Source organism: Rhamphochromis sp. 'chilingali', assembly GCF_963969265.1.
Source record: "Rhamphochromis sp. 'chilingali' genome assembly, chromosome: 8".
In the NCBI taxonomy this organism is placed as follows: Eukaryota; Metazoa; Chordata; class Actinopteri; order Cichliformes; family Cichlidae; genus Rhamphochromis; species Rhamphochromis sp. 'chilingali'.
In genome coordinates this window covers 26211096-26223679 of record NC_137935.1, presented here as the reverse complement: position 1 = coordinate 26223679, position 12584 = coordinate 26211096, and the positions used below count along the sequence as shown (strand labels likewise).

At 41.4% G+C, this 12584-nt stretch overlaps 1 protein-coding gene across 2 annotated transcripts; it reads right to left on the bottom strand.

Moving 5' to 3' along the window:
- Positions 1-279: 279 nt before the first annotated feature.
- On the bottom strand, positions 280-9669 carry ccnl1a (cyclin L1a). Of its 2 annotated transcripts, XM_080888238.1 has the most exons (10): positions 9342-9669; positions 9037-9111; positions 8501-8610; positions 6477-6597; positions 6232-6296; positions 3874-3973; positions 3652-3756; positions 2249-2499; positions 2039-2137; positions 280-1909 (listed from the first exon to the last, which is right to left on the bottom strand). In XM_080888238.1, the coding sequence occupies exons 1-10, from the start codon at positions 9579-9581 to the stop codon at positions 1435-1437; spliced, it is 1641 nt and encodes a 546-aa protein (XP_080744364.1). In that variant the 5' UTR covers positions 9582-9669; the 3' UTR covers positions 280-1434. The 2 variants fall into 2 exon arrangements, with proteins under 2 accessions (XP_080744364.1, XP_080744365.1); XM_080888239.1 differs by lacking the exons at positions 8501-8610; positions 9037-9111; positions 9342-9669 and adding an exon at positions 7891-8026.
- Between the last annotated feature and the right edge of the window lie 2915 nt (positions 9670-12584).

Genomic DNA, 12584 nt, shown 5'->3' with positions numbered 1-12584 from the left:
CTTTTCCTCCCAGTTTCTTTTTAACCTTCATGTGTACCGTGCCTCCAACTCAAACTAGCAGGATTAAACCGTTTGCATCAGATGTATTCCCAACTGTTTGAGTCCATGCATTTCAGATCATAGCTTCAGTTTACCCTCCGATCAGCTGAGACTTCACTGTCTCCACTTAAGGCAACAATACAAATCAAACGGCTCCTGCCACTAGAACCAATGCTTCTTTGTTTTTGTTTTTTTTTTTTTTTTTACACCAGGCACAAATTCAATAAAGGAGTGTACAGGTCAGTGGCATAGCTCATTTATTACTGAATAAAAATTGGACATGAACACATGCAGACTAAAAACCAGTGTAACAAAACTGACAACCCTAAAATCTTTTTGCAGCAAGTCTGCACTCCCTGCTGGGAGGTCAAAAAATAAAAAATAAAATAAAAAGTCAAATAGACAGTACTCTTTTGAAACTGTACAAAATACAGCATCAGCCACATATCTGTTCAATAAAAAAAAAAAGAAAACAAAGACTGTGCAAACATTTTGATCTTTCCTGAATGTTTATTTTACATTTATTCTTCAGTACGTCCACTGAGCCATTTGCTTTTATAAATCAAAGCATTCACATTTTGTCAGTGGTCATCAATCCGTCTTTACACTGTAAATAATTTCCCCCCCAAATGTCCATAACATTATATGTAAAACTAAAAAAAAAAGGGGGGGGGAACAACAACAAGAGGGGGCTGGGTTGGGTAGGCTAGATGGTTTGTCAGGATATATGGTTGGGTCTGGAGCTGATGTCACACTACAACCTTGCCTTTGCCAGTCTGGGCAAATGTTTAAAGGTAATTGTAGAGCACCTCATGGTGGTGGTCACAGCTGCAGTGTGCATGTAGACGCAAAACCATCAACCACCCAAGATAAATGTCAGCTACAGATCTGCTGCTCTGTAGGAGACTCAAAGCAACCCGATTCCATCAAAGACATTTGTACATGAGACACGTGGTGACATATCTGGCTCCACTGTTTCCACTGAGATGAATCATAATGCTGGGCAGATGTTTTGTGACTTCAACAAAATTTGAAAAATTAAAATCAACTTGTATACGCTGATGGTCTGATGCCAGGTGTGTATGAGAAACCCAGCAAATTCAGAGGAAGGACCCCTGCTGGTACACAAAATGGCAAATCCAATTAAACGTGTTTTCAGTCACGGCAGCTTCGACAAGGTTTTTGAAAATTTTTGGTCTTCAATAAAGCAAGGTACAAGAATCTTTTCTGTTACATGGATGTTTGGTTAACTTCTGTTTTACCTTCTGCACAAATATTAAATTTAAACATCAATCTGTCAGTCAATGTTCAGAGGGCGCGTCTAATTTGATTTGCATATACTCAAAGTACTCATGTGACCATCAGCCCCAGAGCCTGAGTGGGTCGGTTTGGGTCTCAGCGACGGTGGCGGCTGTGTCCCGAGTGCCCACTACTGCTGTGGTGTTTGCTCTTGTGGCTACGCTCCCTCTCTCTGTCCCTGTCGTAGGATCGGGACCGCTCCCTGTCCCTCCGGTCTCGATGGCCACTTCCTCGGTCATGTTTGTGTTTCTTTGACGACAGATCGAAGGAGCTGCGGTCTCTGTCTCTCTCGCGTTCCCTCTCTCTGTCACGGTCCCTTTCTACTTTGACTGGACTGCGGGACCGCGACCGAGAGTGCGAGCGCTTCCTTTTATGACCGGAGCCTCCACCTCCGCTGTTGCTGTGACGACCGCTGGGCTTGGAGTCGCTATTACTGTGGTGACTGGACTTGGATTTAAGGTGGGGGAGGAGTGGTGACGGCGGATGCCGCTGTGGTGATGGGCTACGGCTGTGAGAGCGAGAATGTGAACGAGAACTGTAGGTCCCTGAGTGGCTGCGTCTGCTGTTGTAACTGCGAAAACAACAGGTGGGAAAAATGGACATGAGAAACAACCAGACTATGAAAATCAGATCTTTTTAAACATTAGGAAGGTAGAGCTACACATTCACACACATTAAAACACAAAACTGTAGAGCTTACTGTCTGCGAAAGGAGCGCGATCTTGACCGCGAACGCGTTCTTGAACGAGAGCGACTTCCACTCCTACTGTTCCTCCCAATCTTTACCTCCTTCCTTAACCTGAAGACAAACATTTTGAACTTGAAAACAGACTATCAGGCAAGTAAGAGATCACAACTATTACCTTGTTACAAATGACGGCAAAATATTGACTTAAAATGCGTTTCTTACCCATTATGTGGACTCTTGTTGACCTGGGTACGGTTGTCTGGTTCCTTTTTAACTGGTTTGACAGTCTGGGGGTTCGGGGACTTCTCTTCCACCTTGACCACAGGGGAGGACGGTTTGGAAGCAGGTGAGAAGCCACCCAGCGTGGACAGTGCAGGAGTACCATCAGGATTCAGACCCTTAGCCTTTATCCTAGCCTCTGCCAAGAACACTTTCCTTCGCTCCACCTCCTTCTCCAGCTGCTCATAGTTAGGCTAAGGGAAGAAAAAAAAAAAGTTTACACCAAGTCTGCCAAGAGCTCTTACTTTCATTCAGGCACCTTCCCCTGAGCCATACAGTGCAGGAGTGTATGCTAGTTTATTTTAACCTTGGATCGATGTAATCTGTCACAATATGTTGACGAGATTGCAGAAAAATGACATCAGCCTTTGAACTAACTCTACTACTCGTGATTTTTTTTCAATTGTTTTTAAGGCCTACCTAAATTGAAAACATTTTTTAACTTCATGTATTTTTTATTTTATTTGAGAATCTCAAGCTCAGTTTTGAACAAATGGAAAATAAACTGACAAATAAAGTTTTGCCTCCACAGCTGCTGGATCAGCCTGCTGAGCTGTACAATTTGGGATTTCATCTGAATTTTTAGACTCTACACTGTCTGAACACAGAAAAGCTCTCAGTTACAGTGAAGCCTCTGCTTGCTTCATGTCCCAGCTCAAGTCTAATGGGTAAGTTGTCTGCTTTAGTCTCCAGTCACATCAAAATGCTTGGCTGATTTCTGCTATAATCACATTTTAAATGCCCAGAAGGAATGTGCGCAGCCTAATGTAACTGTTAGCAGATAAATTGATGGTTTATCAACAATTATGCTACTACATTACAGTGCTATGTGAGCCATTCAGGTAACTGATGATGTCCTGCTTCTGGACTACCAGCATTTAATGAAGAATCAGGAGCATGTCGAGCTCTCTATTTTCCCACTTGTTTGTACATTCCCTCACATGAATCCTGATAGTTTCAGAAATCTCCCTCCAGAAACGTGTTCACATTTGAGAGTCCTGCTCTCGATGATTATTATTCCTTATACTGGAATCATGATTGTTATTCTCTCACTAATAAATTTAAAAACTGGGGGGAAGTAGCCGTAAAAAGCACTGAGGAATTGGAACAGGCCAATCACAGTAGTTGATCCATTGATCCAACATGTGAGTTCAAAGGGTCTGACCAAGACTTGACCCAGTGCTTTTTAAAATCGACTAAAGACGGCCCATGCTTCAGTGTGTTCTAGACATGTTTTATCATTCAGGACTTGAGCGTAATCTATTTAGCAATAGTCACAAAACACACTCATTGTGGATGGATTATAGTTAATGCAAAGCATAGGAAAGCGCTGCACTCATATTTACCTTCTTCCTGGTGTAAAGTTTCAGGGTGGTGATGCAGATATCTTTGATCTCTTCTTCCGTGGCTCCAAACAGCAGGAACCAATGGGGTCTGGTTGGCAGCGGTATCTGAAAAAGAAAGGCAGAGTTATTTATCAAATTGCTCTTATTAGACAAAGACATTTTGATGTGCCAATGTGGGACTATCAACAGGAAAAGTTTCAGATTTTCACTATTTCCTCTCACCTGCAGTGCTCGGGCAGCAAGGTATATGCAAGCGCAGGCAATCGTCTCAGCTTGAAACCTCACAAACACATCTGTCCTCAGGCTATCGTTCATGTAGTTCCTATGGAGACAAAAGAACGAACAAAAACATAGCATCTTCTCCACACAAAACCTTAAATCCATCTTTCAATATTACACCCATTGACTATAACCCAGTACTGCAGGTTAATAATCTGTAACATTTCTCTACAGTACAAGCTCCTAACCAGGGATTTAACTTTTTTAATTTTCTTTGAACAAGCACTGTTAACTGGACCCCTGGACTGTTGGATTTGACACAGTGCTCAAGTGAGATAAACTCAGGTTTAACTTTGTCCATTTCTCTCTGGGGCATCCATGAGAGCGCATCACATCACAAATAAAGCATGAAGACACGGATGGTGAAAAAATAATTATCTACTGGTAACCTGCCAACTCCACCTCATCTAATTGTGCCCGGAGGCCAACAAGGTTACGCTCTAATGACGATTAAGACAAGGGCACATGCCATACAAGGTGGGGAACATGCAGGCTCGCAGATGTAGAATATTTATCTAAGATGCAGCTGCCACAAATCTGAGGGGAACTGGGTAGCACAGCATGTCATGTAGCATGCAACTGGTGGTTCTTGAAGTCAGTGGTATGCTGATATGCTCAAAGTAAAAACGGATTTTAACATTTATTCAAGGTTCAGCCACAGAACATTTACCACTTTAGGTAAAAACTGTATAATGCAAACTGAAATGACCACAAAGTCCACTTGAGTGAAACTCCCTTCTAGTAAGACTCATTAGAGGTCTTCTCTAGAAGACATCAGGTGATGATTAGCTAAAAACAGATTATGTGTCAGAGGGTTGTCTAGGACAATGAATAAATGAGATTAGACATTGGGAGAGTATTAGGAATGGCATGATGGCCAGGTTGTGAATCAGGCAAGTTACGGGGTAGTGTCACATCTATGTCCTTAAGAAATAGATGTCACAAAGACAAAAACAGAAGTGTGATAACAGAAACATGGTGGTGAGACTCCTTAAAGTACCCAAACACTAATCCCAGAAAGCTCACACAAGAAACCCACCATTAGGGGAAAGAAAGAAAAAAACTACATCTAACACAGTCAAACTTCCTCTGCATTGCAGTGGCACTGGGATTACCTTGTCAATACCAATTTCCAACCATACATAAAATTTTGGACTGCTCCAGTTAAAAGTTTGCTGCAAATGCTGAAAACCTGCCATTCAGATAAAGTGTCTTCAGTCCAAACTGCCTAGAACAAAACTAGCATGCCAACTCTGCTATAGATAACACATGGATGTTGGATTCTGAGTGCTGCGTGGGTGAGACAGGTCCATGGAGGCAAAACCTGAGAACTCGATCAGCCTGTAAGACAGACACATGTCTGGACACCACGTCAGTTGGGGACAAGACACAATACCTACTGTAAATAAAAAAATAAAAAAAATAAAAAAGGCAGGTAAACTAGTTAAAAAAAGTCTGTTCTGGCTAAGTTTACTTCACTGATAAATGCAAGTAAACGAAAAAAAGTTAGAATATACATCTATCTGTAGCTACTTGGCAAAAATAGTTATTACAGATGAAAATCTTTATAGCAAGACCAAAAAATACAAATCCTTTTGGACACCCAAGAGAAAACAAGACGATGCTGGCTGTTGGGTAAAGTCCCGCCCGCCCCCTTCAGTGAATCTCGGCATTGGGACTGGCTGTCTGGAGAGGGGCAGCCAGCCAATGGGGGGAGCTTCCTGAGGTCATGTGGTTGGAGGAGGCAGAGTTCAGAGGTTCTTTATGTGACTTACCAGCATGGACTACCCTTTAATCAAAGAGTAGAGAGAAAGGACAAAGTTAAACCAAGTCCCCCAGGCACCGCAAATTTAAAAAAAAAAAAAAAAAAAAAGACTTTACAGTAAGCCATGTAAGGGCTGATAAGAGAGTGAGACAAGTAGTAAATTTGTAATAACACAAATTGCTCCATCAGGGAAAAGAAGAAAAAAAAAGTGGAAGGGTTCAAATGGAGTGAGGAAATGTCGTCCTCAGACCTGGGCAAAATGGCTGTTGAATGTTTTTCAAATGCCTGCCTGTAAATTGGTAGGCACTTGAACATTACTTATCTGACAGGTGGTCCACATATGGGTCAGTCCCAAGTTCCTGGCAGATAAATCAAGTGCTCTTCTGAAATTCAACCATTTGAAACTCGTTCAACTTCATCTTTAGCCCAGGTCTGGTAGCACTTCTTGCAGACATGACACAGGTTGCTGCTGGGGGTGGGGGGGGGGGGGGGGGGGGGGGGGGGGGGGTGTTGTCTGTGAAAAACTATTAACTTACCAGGCTGTCTGCACCAATGTCTGGTTCTTCTCGCATTCCAGGACTTGAAGATACAGGACAACGATCTGTAATCATACACTGAAGTTAAAAAAATACCCTGCTCAATAGCCCCAGGAGCGTCTCCAAGATCAAACCTGTTCTGTTAAGTAAGAATAATATTTTAACCCTGTCTCCTGTACAGCTGCATTAGCTGCTTATTACATTTAAAATGTTATTACCCAAAAAAAGAAAGAAAAGAAACTCACCTTGTGAGGGTGCTTGACATGCACACAAAATCCAAGCTCCTTCAGGACCCGCCTTTCCGCTTTGATGACTTGATTTTTGGTATTTATGTAGTTCTGATCAAGTATCAATGGACTTGGAGTCCTAGTTTGCAAAGGAATCAAAATAAAATATTGGTTCCCTCTTGCATTTAAAAGAAAAAAAAAAAACAAAACAAAATTTAAAAAAAGAAAAAAAGACAGTGCCCTTCTGAATTCCTGCGCCCCTTCGTTTTTCCCATTTCAACCAACTCAAAGCAACAGTTAACTGTTTGCATGCCTGACAGTTTGCTGGGGTTTGTGGACTCCTGTGGTTCCAGTGAAAGCTTGTGAGATTCAAAGACAGCCCTCAACCCAAAAAACACACCCTGTGCCACAGCCTTAACAGAAATATCAACTTGGTGCTAACATTACGATTTCACAACAGACGTTTTGAACCTCAATCTTAACGCCAATTTAAAATAAAAATGGAAAGCCGCCATTACTGTACTCCATCACAACTCATTCTCATCTATATTCTTATACTGTATGTCAGTATACTGCAAATTAATTGACCAAAACCACTGTCTGGATGCAGGCAATCCAGACTTTGAAGGAAAACATTCAGAGCAGAGATTTTTTGAGTCAAGTTACGCTTCACTGACCCCCAAAACATTCCACTGATGAAGACAAACTCGTGGAAAGAAAATCAACAAAAAACAAACAAACAAACAAACAAAAAAAAAACACGAACGAACAAAGCTGATACACCAACGTCTGCTCAAGTTGCCTGTCATCGTGCCCACAAGATGGAATTAAAATCTGGAATGGAATTAAACCACAATGATTTGTGAGAGTCATTCATTATATAGCACGACCCCTGACAAACCAGTAAACTTCAATATAAAGTTCCGAGTCTGCAATTCTAATGTCTGAAATATATTCTAATGTGAATGTTACACTACAAACCACATGCATGGAAAAAAAAGCGAAAACAAAAATAACCTCTGAGGACTAAAGACAATACAACAAGCACAAATCCCAACCTAACATTACACCTCTTTTATATATACCTCACAGCTACACTTAAGAAATGCAATATCAAATTAACAGCATATAATGGCAAACTGTTGAAGCTAGAGAACATGCACTGACCCTCACAAAACCGACAGACTCACAGTAACCAACTAATCATTCTAATTCTAACATACAAGATGATACTTCTTTAAAAGCCATGGTTGCAGCTGGTGGTGGATGGGGTGTTGCTCTTTAAGCACAATTAAAATGCATGGTGAGGAGCAGTCAGAGAAGAAAACTACATTACCCAAGGGTCCGCAGAATGACGGACAGATACCCAAAGCTTAAGACTGAACCACAGGAGTCCTCAAGGCGCCCCGGGGGCCAAGGACCTTCGGCCAACCTGTCATCCCCGATCCCAGTGCCCCGCGGTGGCTCAGACCACGGGAGTCTCCCGCAGGAGGGGGTGGGGTGGGCCTGGGGGAGGAGGGAGACCCCCCTCGCATCATGGTTCATGCCGACAGCTTCATCTTACGTACCATTCCACATCACCCAGGCTTTGGTAAATGTAGCTGGTCGCTGTTAGTTGGTTGCAAGGGAAAAAAGAAGTCAAGTTAATGCCAAAATCTGTAATATTGACATCAACAGATTTGTATGAAGACACAGGTACAGCTGCTTTGTCTGTGACTGTGTCTTACAAATAATAGACTTGAATTTTTGAAGCCAGTTGTTTGAGGCATTAATTTCAGTGCAATGTCAAACTGATGTTAAATGTAGACAATTACACTGCAAAACTACCAGTGAAGCGGAAACTGAAAAGTTTTAAAATGGTTTAGAGTACATGGATAAACAAAAGGGCACTTTCACAGCAAAAACACAGATCAGCATCAAACATTACATAATACAAAAATAAGAAAACAAAAACAGGAAAAAAAACATTGCAATGCAGCATTTTTTACATGTTAAATAATTATTTTCAAGAGGAGAACATTGGATTCATTTGGAGTGCTTACTTTTTTCCTCTGAGCTGCTTCAGGTGATGGAAAACATTAATGACATCTCGTATTCGCCGTGGTGCTTCTTCTATCTTGGAGGCCAAGTTGATGCAAGCCATGGCAACAATCTGGAAAATAAAATGATAAGCAAACAGGAATGTTTACTACAGAAAACTGAGCTCAAGTGATCAGAACACAAACACGAGACAAAAAAAAAGAGGCAACAATATAAACCCTATCCTGTTTTGTTGTGGGGGGTGATGTGTACTCTTTACATACCTATCAATCCACTCTACAAACGTAATGATGTACTGAAACCAATGCTGACACTACAATAGTGCAAGTGTTTTAATGCAGTGCTATTGTGTACTTCGAGTCTGTGCTCAGTTTCACACTCATAGGGGATCTCACTTCATCGTTGAGTTCTTTAACTGGTGGAGTTAGACTCGACAATATGGCTGCCACTAACGTAGCTACAACGTTATGCAATGCTATGCTAACAATACCGGCCGACAGCGGCCCGGCAACACTCCGGAAACTCTTAACACACTTACCTCGAAACTGTGCTTGACGAAGGACTTGGAGTAGAAAAAACGATGGAAAAGTACTTGAGCTGTTGCCATTGCGACCTGTCGAACGGGGGCGAAAAAAAAGAGCATAATAATTGTACATCGTCTTGTGTAAACTGGCCTAACCTTGCACAATGGATCGCCGCCATTTTAATTCCACCACGCCAACGTCAAGAGCTAACATTTAGCACACTGCTGACAACTAGGCCGCAGAAACTACAAGCCACATCAACTTTCGCCTATTATTATTAAACACCCAACACTAATGCACTGCAGTCAAGAGCGCTTACCTGTGGCAACCGGAGGAGAATACCCGCTGACTGAATCAGCTCACAGCCAAGAATACGAAGATCGGCCTCTGTGTTCAGGTCGAGGCCGTCGAACATCGACGGCGTCGTTGAGAGCCTTTCCTCCGGTACAAGCGAGTTGTCGATTGTAAGGTACACTTCTGAGTAAAATTTGTCGCCAATGAGAATCCCATCATTGTTAGTGGAGGCATTGGAAGATACAGAGAGAGGACCTGCTGCCATCTTCACCTGAAAAACAACGTTTAGCAGCTACAGCGAACACAGCCTCCACACGGTAACAGCGGAGCAGGGTGACTGGCGAAGTGCGTGACGTCAACATGCTGTTCGATGGAAACGCTGTGTACATCCGCGGTGGTAAATAGTCTCGCAACGCTGACTCGTTAAATTTTACAAGTGCACGTAACCTGAATGTATTTAAATATTCTAAATATAAGTTACAAATATTTTAATAATAAGCAAAACATTTCACCTGGTATATAATGTTTCATTGCTTTCCGTTTTAAACTAGTCAACTCTTTGCTTCAATTTCACCTTAAAAATCCTGTGTCAAAATACTTCAGATAAACACCATAAACAATTTAATCCCGAAAACAAAATGTACTTGACGCATGAATCAAATCAGTTTTATTACTGGCACTACATTAACATTCACTGTAGCACTACTAGTGACAGTTTTCTACGTATTACTCAATAAACGTCACTGCCGGTAATGCCTGCTACATTTCCGACGTCACCCAAAGGCAGCAGAAGAGAACACATCGCCACTGGTCGCCACCAACGGTTTCTGTGATGTGATTTACGGGAAAGTCCGGACTTGTCACTATTACCGCTAGAACATATCCATCCGCCAATTTAAAATAAAGGAAGAAAATATTAGTGAAATGTATTTTTAAAAGACCCGTTTAAATATTTCGTTTAATAAATAAGTAACTGTTTGTATGGACTAGTCACAGACTACGGGTGTTGTTATATTTCATCTTCAAAAAACTAAAAAATTAGGTAGAATGAATTGTGATAACTGTTAAACTTAATTTTAAGACATGCCTGGAGAGCAGTTTTGACTTTGCGATTCTGTTTGCAGGTTTTATATCCATTAAAGTAAGATACAATTTCAAAATAAATCCTCAAAAATTGACCAGAAGTGTTACCAAGATTGCTGTGAAGTGGCACTTACTTACAGAATGTCTTTGATCATGTCAAAGATGGCAACAACACAGTATTTAATGCAGGGAACACTTTGTTCAGTGACAGCTCAGCTCACAGGATTTTATTGCCTGAAGCCTTGTAGTTACCAAAAGCAGTCAGCAGAGGAAAGTAGAGACCCACCAGTTGCTACAAGAGAAGCTCTGTGGCTCCTGGGGTCATTCAGTTTGTTCTGTGAGGACTTGCATGCTCATCATGCTCATCTTGTCCCCTTTCTCCTTCAACAAACCCACAGGCACTACAGTTAACTGATGACCAGAGTAAATGTCATAAAATGTTTAATCTTTACTCACAAATATGTCTTTGCTGGTTTACCTGTGGTTCTCTGCCAGTATATGACACAGAGACTTTCAATGTAGCTTTTTTTTTTCTTTTCTTTTTTTTTTACATTTTTTATTCCTGTAGGAGTTTTATTGATCTTTCATTCCAAATGAGCAAAACATTGTGTTCACTTGCTTGAAGTGTGTAGTAGCTGTTTTTAGTTTGTACTGTTAGTTTTTGAGGTTGTAATCATCGTGGTGCCGTCTTGTCCAGGCTGTCAGACTGTTTAATGTGAGCATTTGATGGAAATAAAACTACTACTTGTCTAATCTACCAAAAGTTAGTCAACTTAGTCAAAAATAAACGGAGTAAATATAAAGTGCAGTTCTTAATCAATGATTTGTTTTAGTAAGCTGGGGGGGAAAGCCATTAAAACCTACCTTGCCCTGTGTGAAAAGCTCCCTGCTCCCTCTTGTTAAATCATCATGGATTAACTGTAATTAAACAAGTTTTTTTTTTTTTTTTAGAAAACGGAGTTAAATTTCCTGAGCCACACCCAGGCCTGATAACTGCCAGACCTGTTGAATCAAGAAATCACTTAACCTGTCTGACAATGTGAAGCAGGCTAAAAGAGAAATGCATCGTGCCATGATCTAAACAAGTTCAAGAACAGCTGAAACACAAAATCATTGACATCTATCAGTATGAAAAGGGTTACATAGCTATTTCTAAGCCTTATCCAAAAATGGAGAAAGACTGGAACAGTGGCAGACCTTCCCAGGAGTGGCCACCCTACCAAAATTATTCCAAAAGGGCATCAACTCATCCAGGAGGTCACAAAAGAACTCAGAGCAATATCTAAAGACCCGTAGGCCTCACTTGTTACAGTTAAATGGTAAATGGCCTGCATTTGTATAGTGCTTTACTTAGTCCCTAAGGACCCCAAAGTGCTTACACTACATTCAGTCATTCACCCATTCACGCACACATTCACACACTGGTGATGGCAAGCTACATTGTAGCCACAGCTGCCCTGGGGCGCACTGGTTAAAGTCAGAGTTCATGAATGACAATAAGAAAGATCCATCCATCAGTTTTCTTCTGCTTATTCAGGCCAGGTGGTGGGAGCAACAGCCTAAGCAGAGAAGCTCAGACCTTCCTCTCCCTACCCACCTCAGGGTTATCCAGGGGAACACCAAGGCGTCCCCAGGCCAGCCAAGAGATATAATCTCTTCAGTTGTGCTGGGTCTGCTCTGGGGCATTGTTCTGATGGGACATGCTGGGAACACCTCACCCAGAAGGCTCCCAGGAGGTACCCCTGTCAGATGCCCGAACCACCTGAACTGGCTCCTTTTGATGTTAAGGAATATTGGCTAGGGATGGGAATTGATAAGAACTTAGCCATTCTGATTCTATGATACATTTTACTTATTGATTCAATTCCTTATCAGTTCTCTTAGCGATTCTTATTGGGTTCTCACTAGCTCCGCTCTGAGAGTTACCACCATTACTAAGCACCACATTACATTTATGCAAATTAATTGTATGTTGTGTGGTCTAATGTTGTGATCAGTGTTGAGTCATTACTCAAAAAGGTAATGTATTACACACATTAGACATAACACATTTATTAGAAGTAATGCAGTACATTACTTAATTACTCCAAGGAGAAAACCATTCATTATACCACCCATTACATTACTTTCATCTTACTCTCTAAAATGACCTGAAACACACTGTATCAAAATTATTACTTAACAA

Excerpts from the sequence above, each read along its gene's own strand:
- ccnl1a (XM_080888238.1), bottom strand. The coding sequence starts at position 9,581 with ATGGCAGCAGGTCCTCTCTCTGTATCTTCCAATGCCTCCACTAACAAT. Across the intron at positions 6,598-8,500 it reads AAGCAGCTCAGAGGAAAAAA|GACTCCAAGTCCATTGATAC; the intron begins GTAAGCACTCCA and ends TTTGCAAACTAG. Across the intron at positions 3,974-6,231 it reads ACATTGGTGCAGACAGCCTG|GAACTACATGAACGATAGCC; the intron begins GTAAGTTAATAG and ends TTGTCTCCATAG.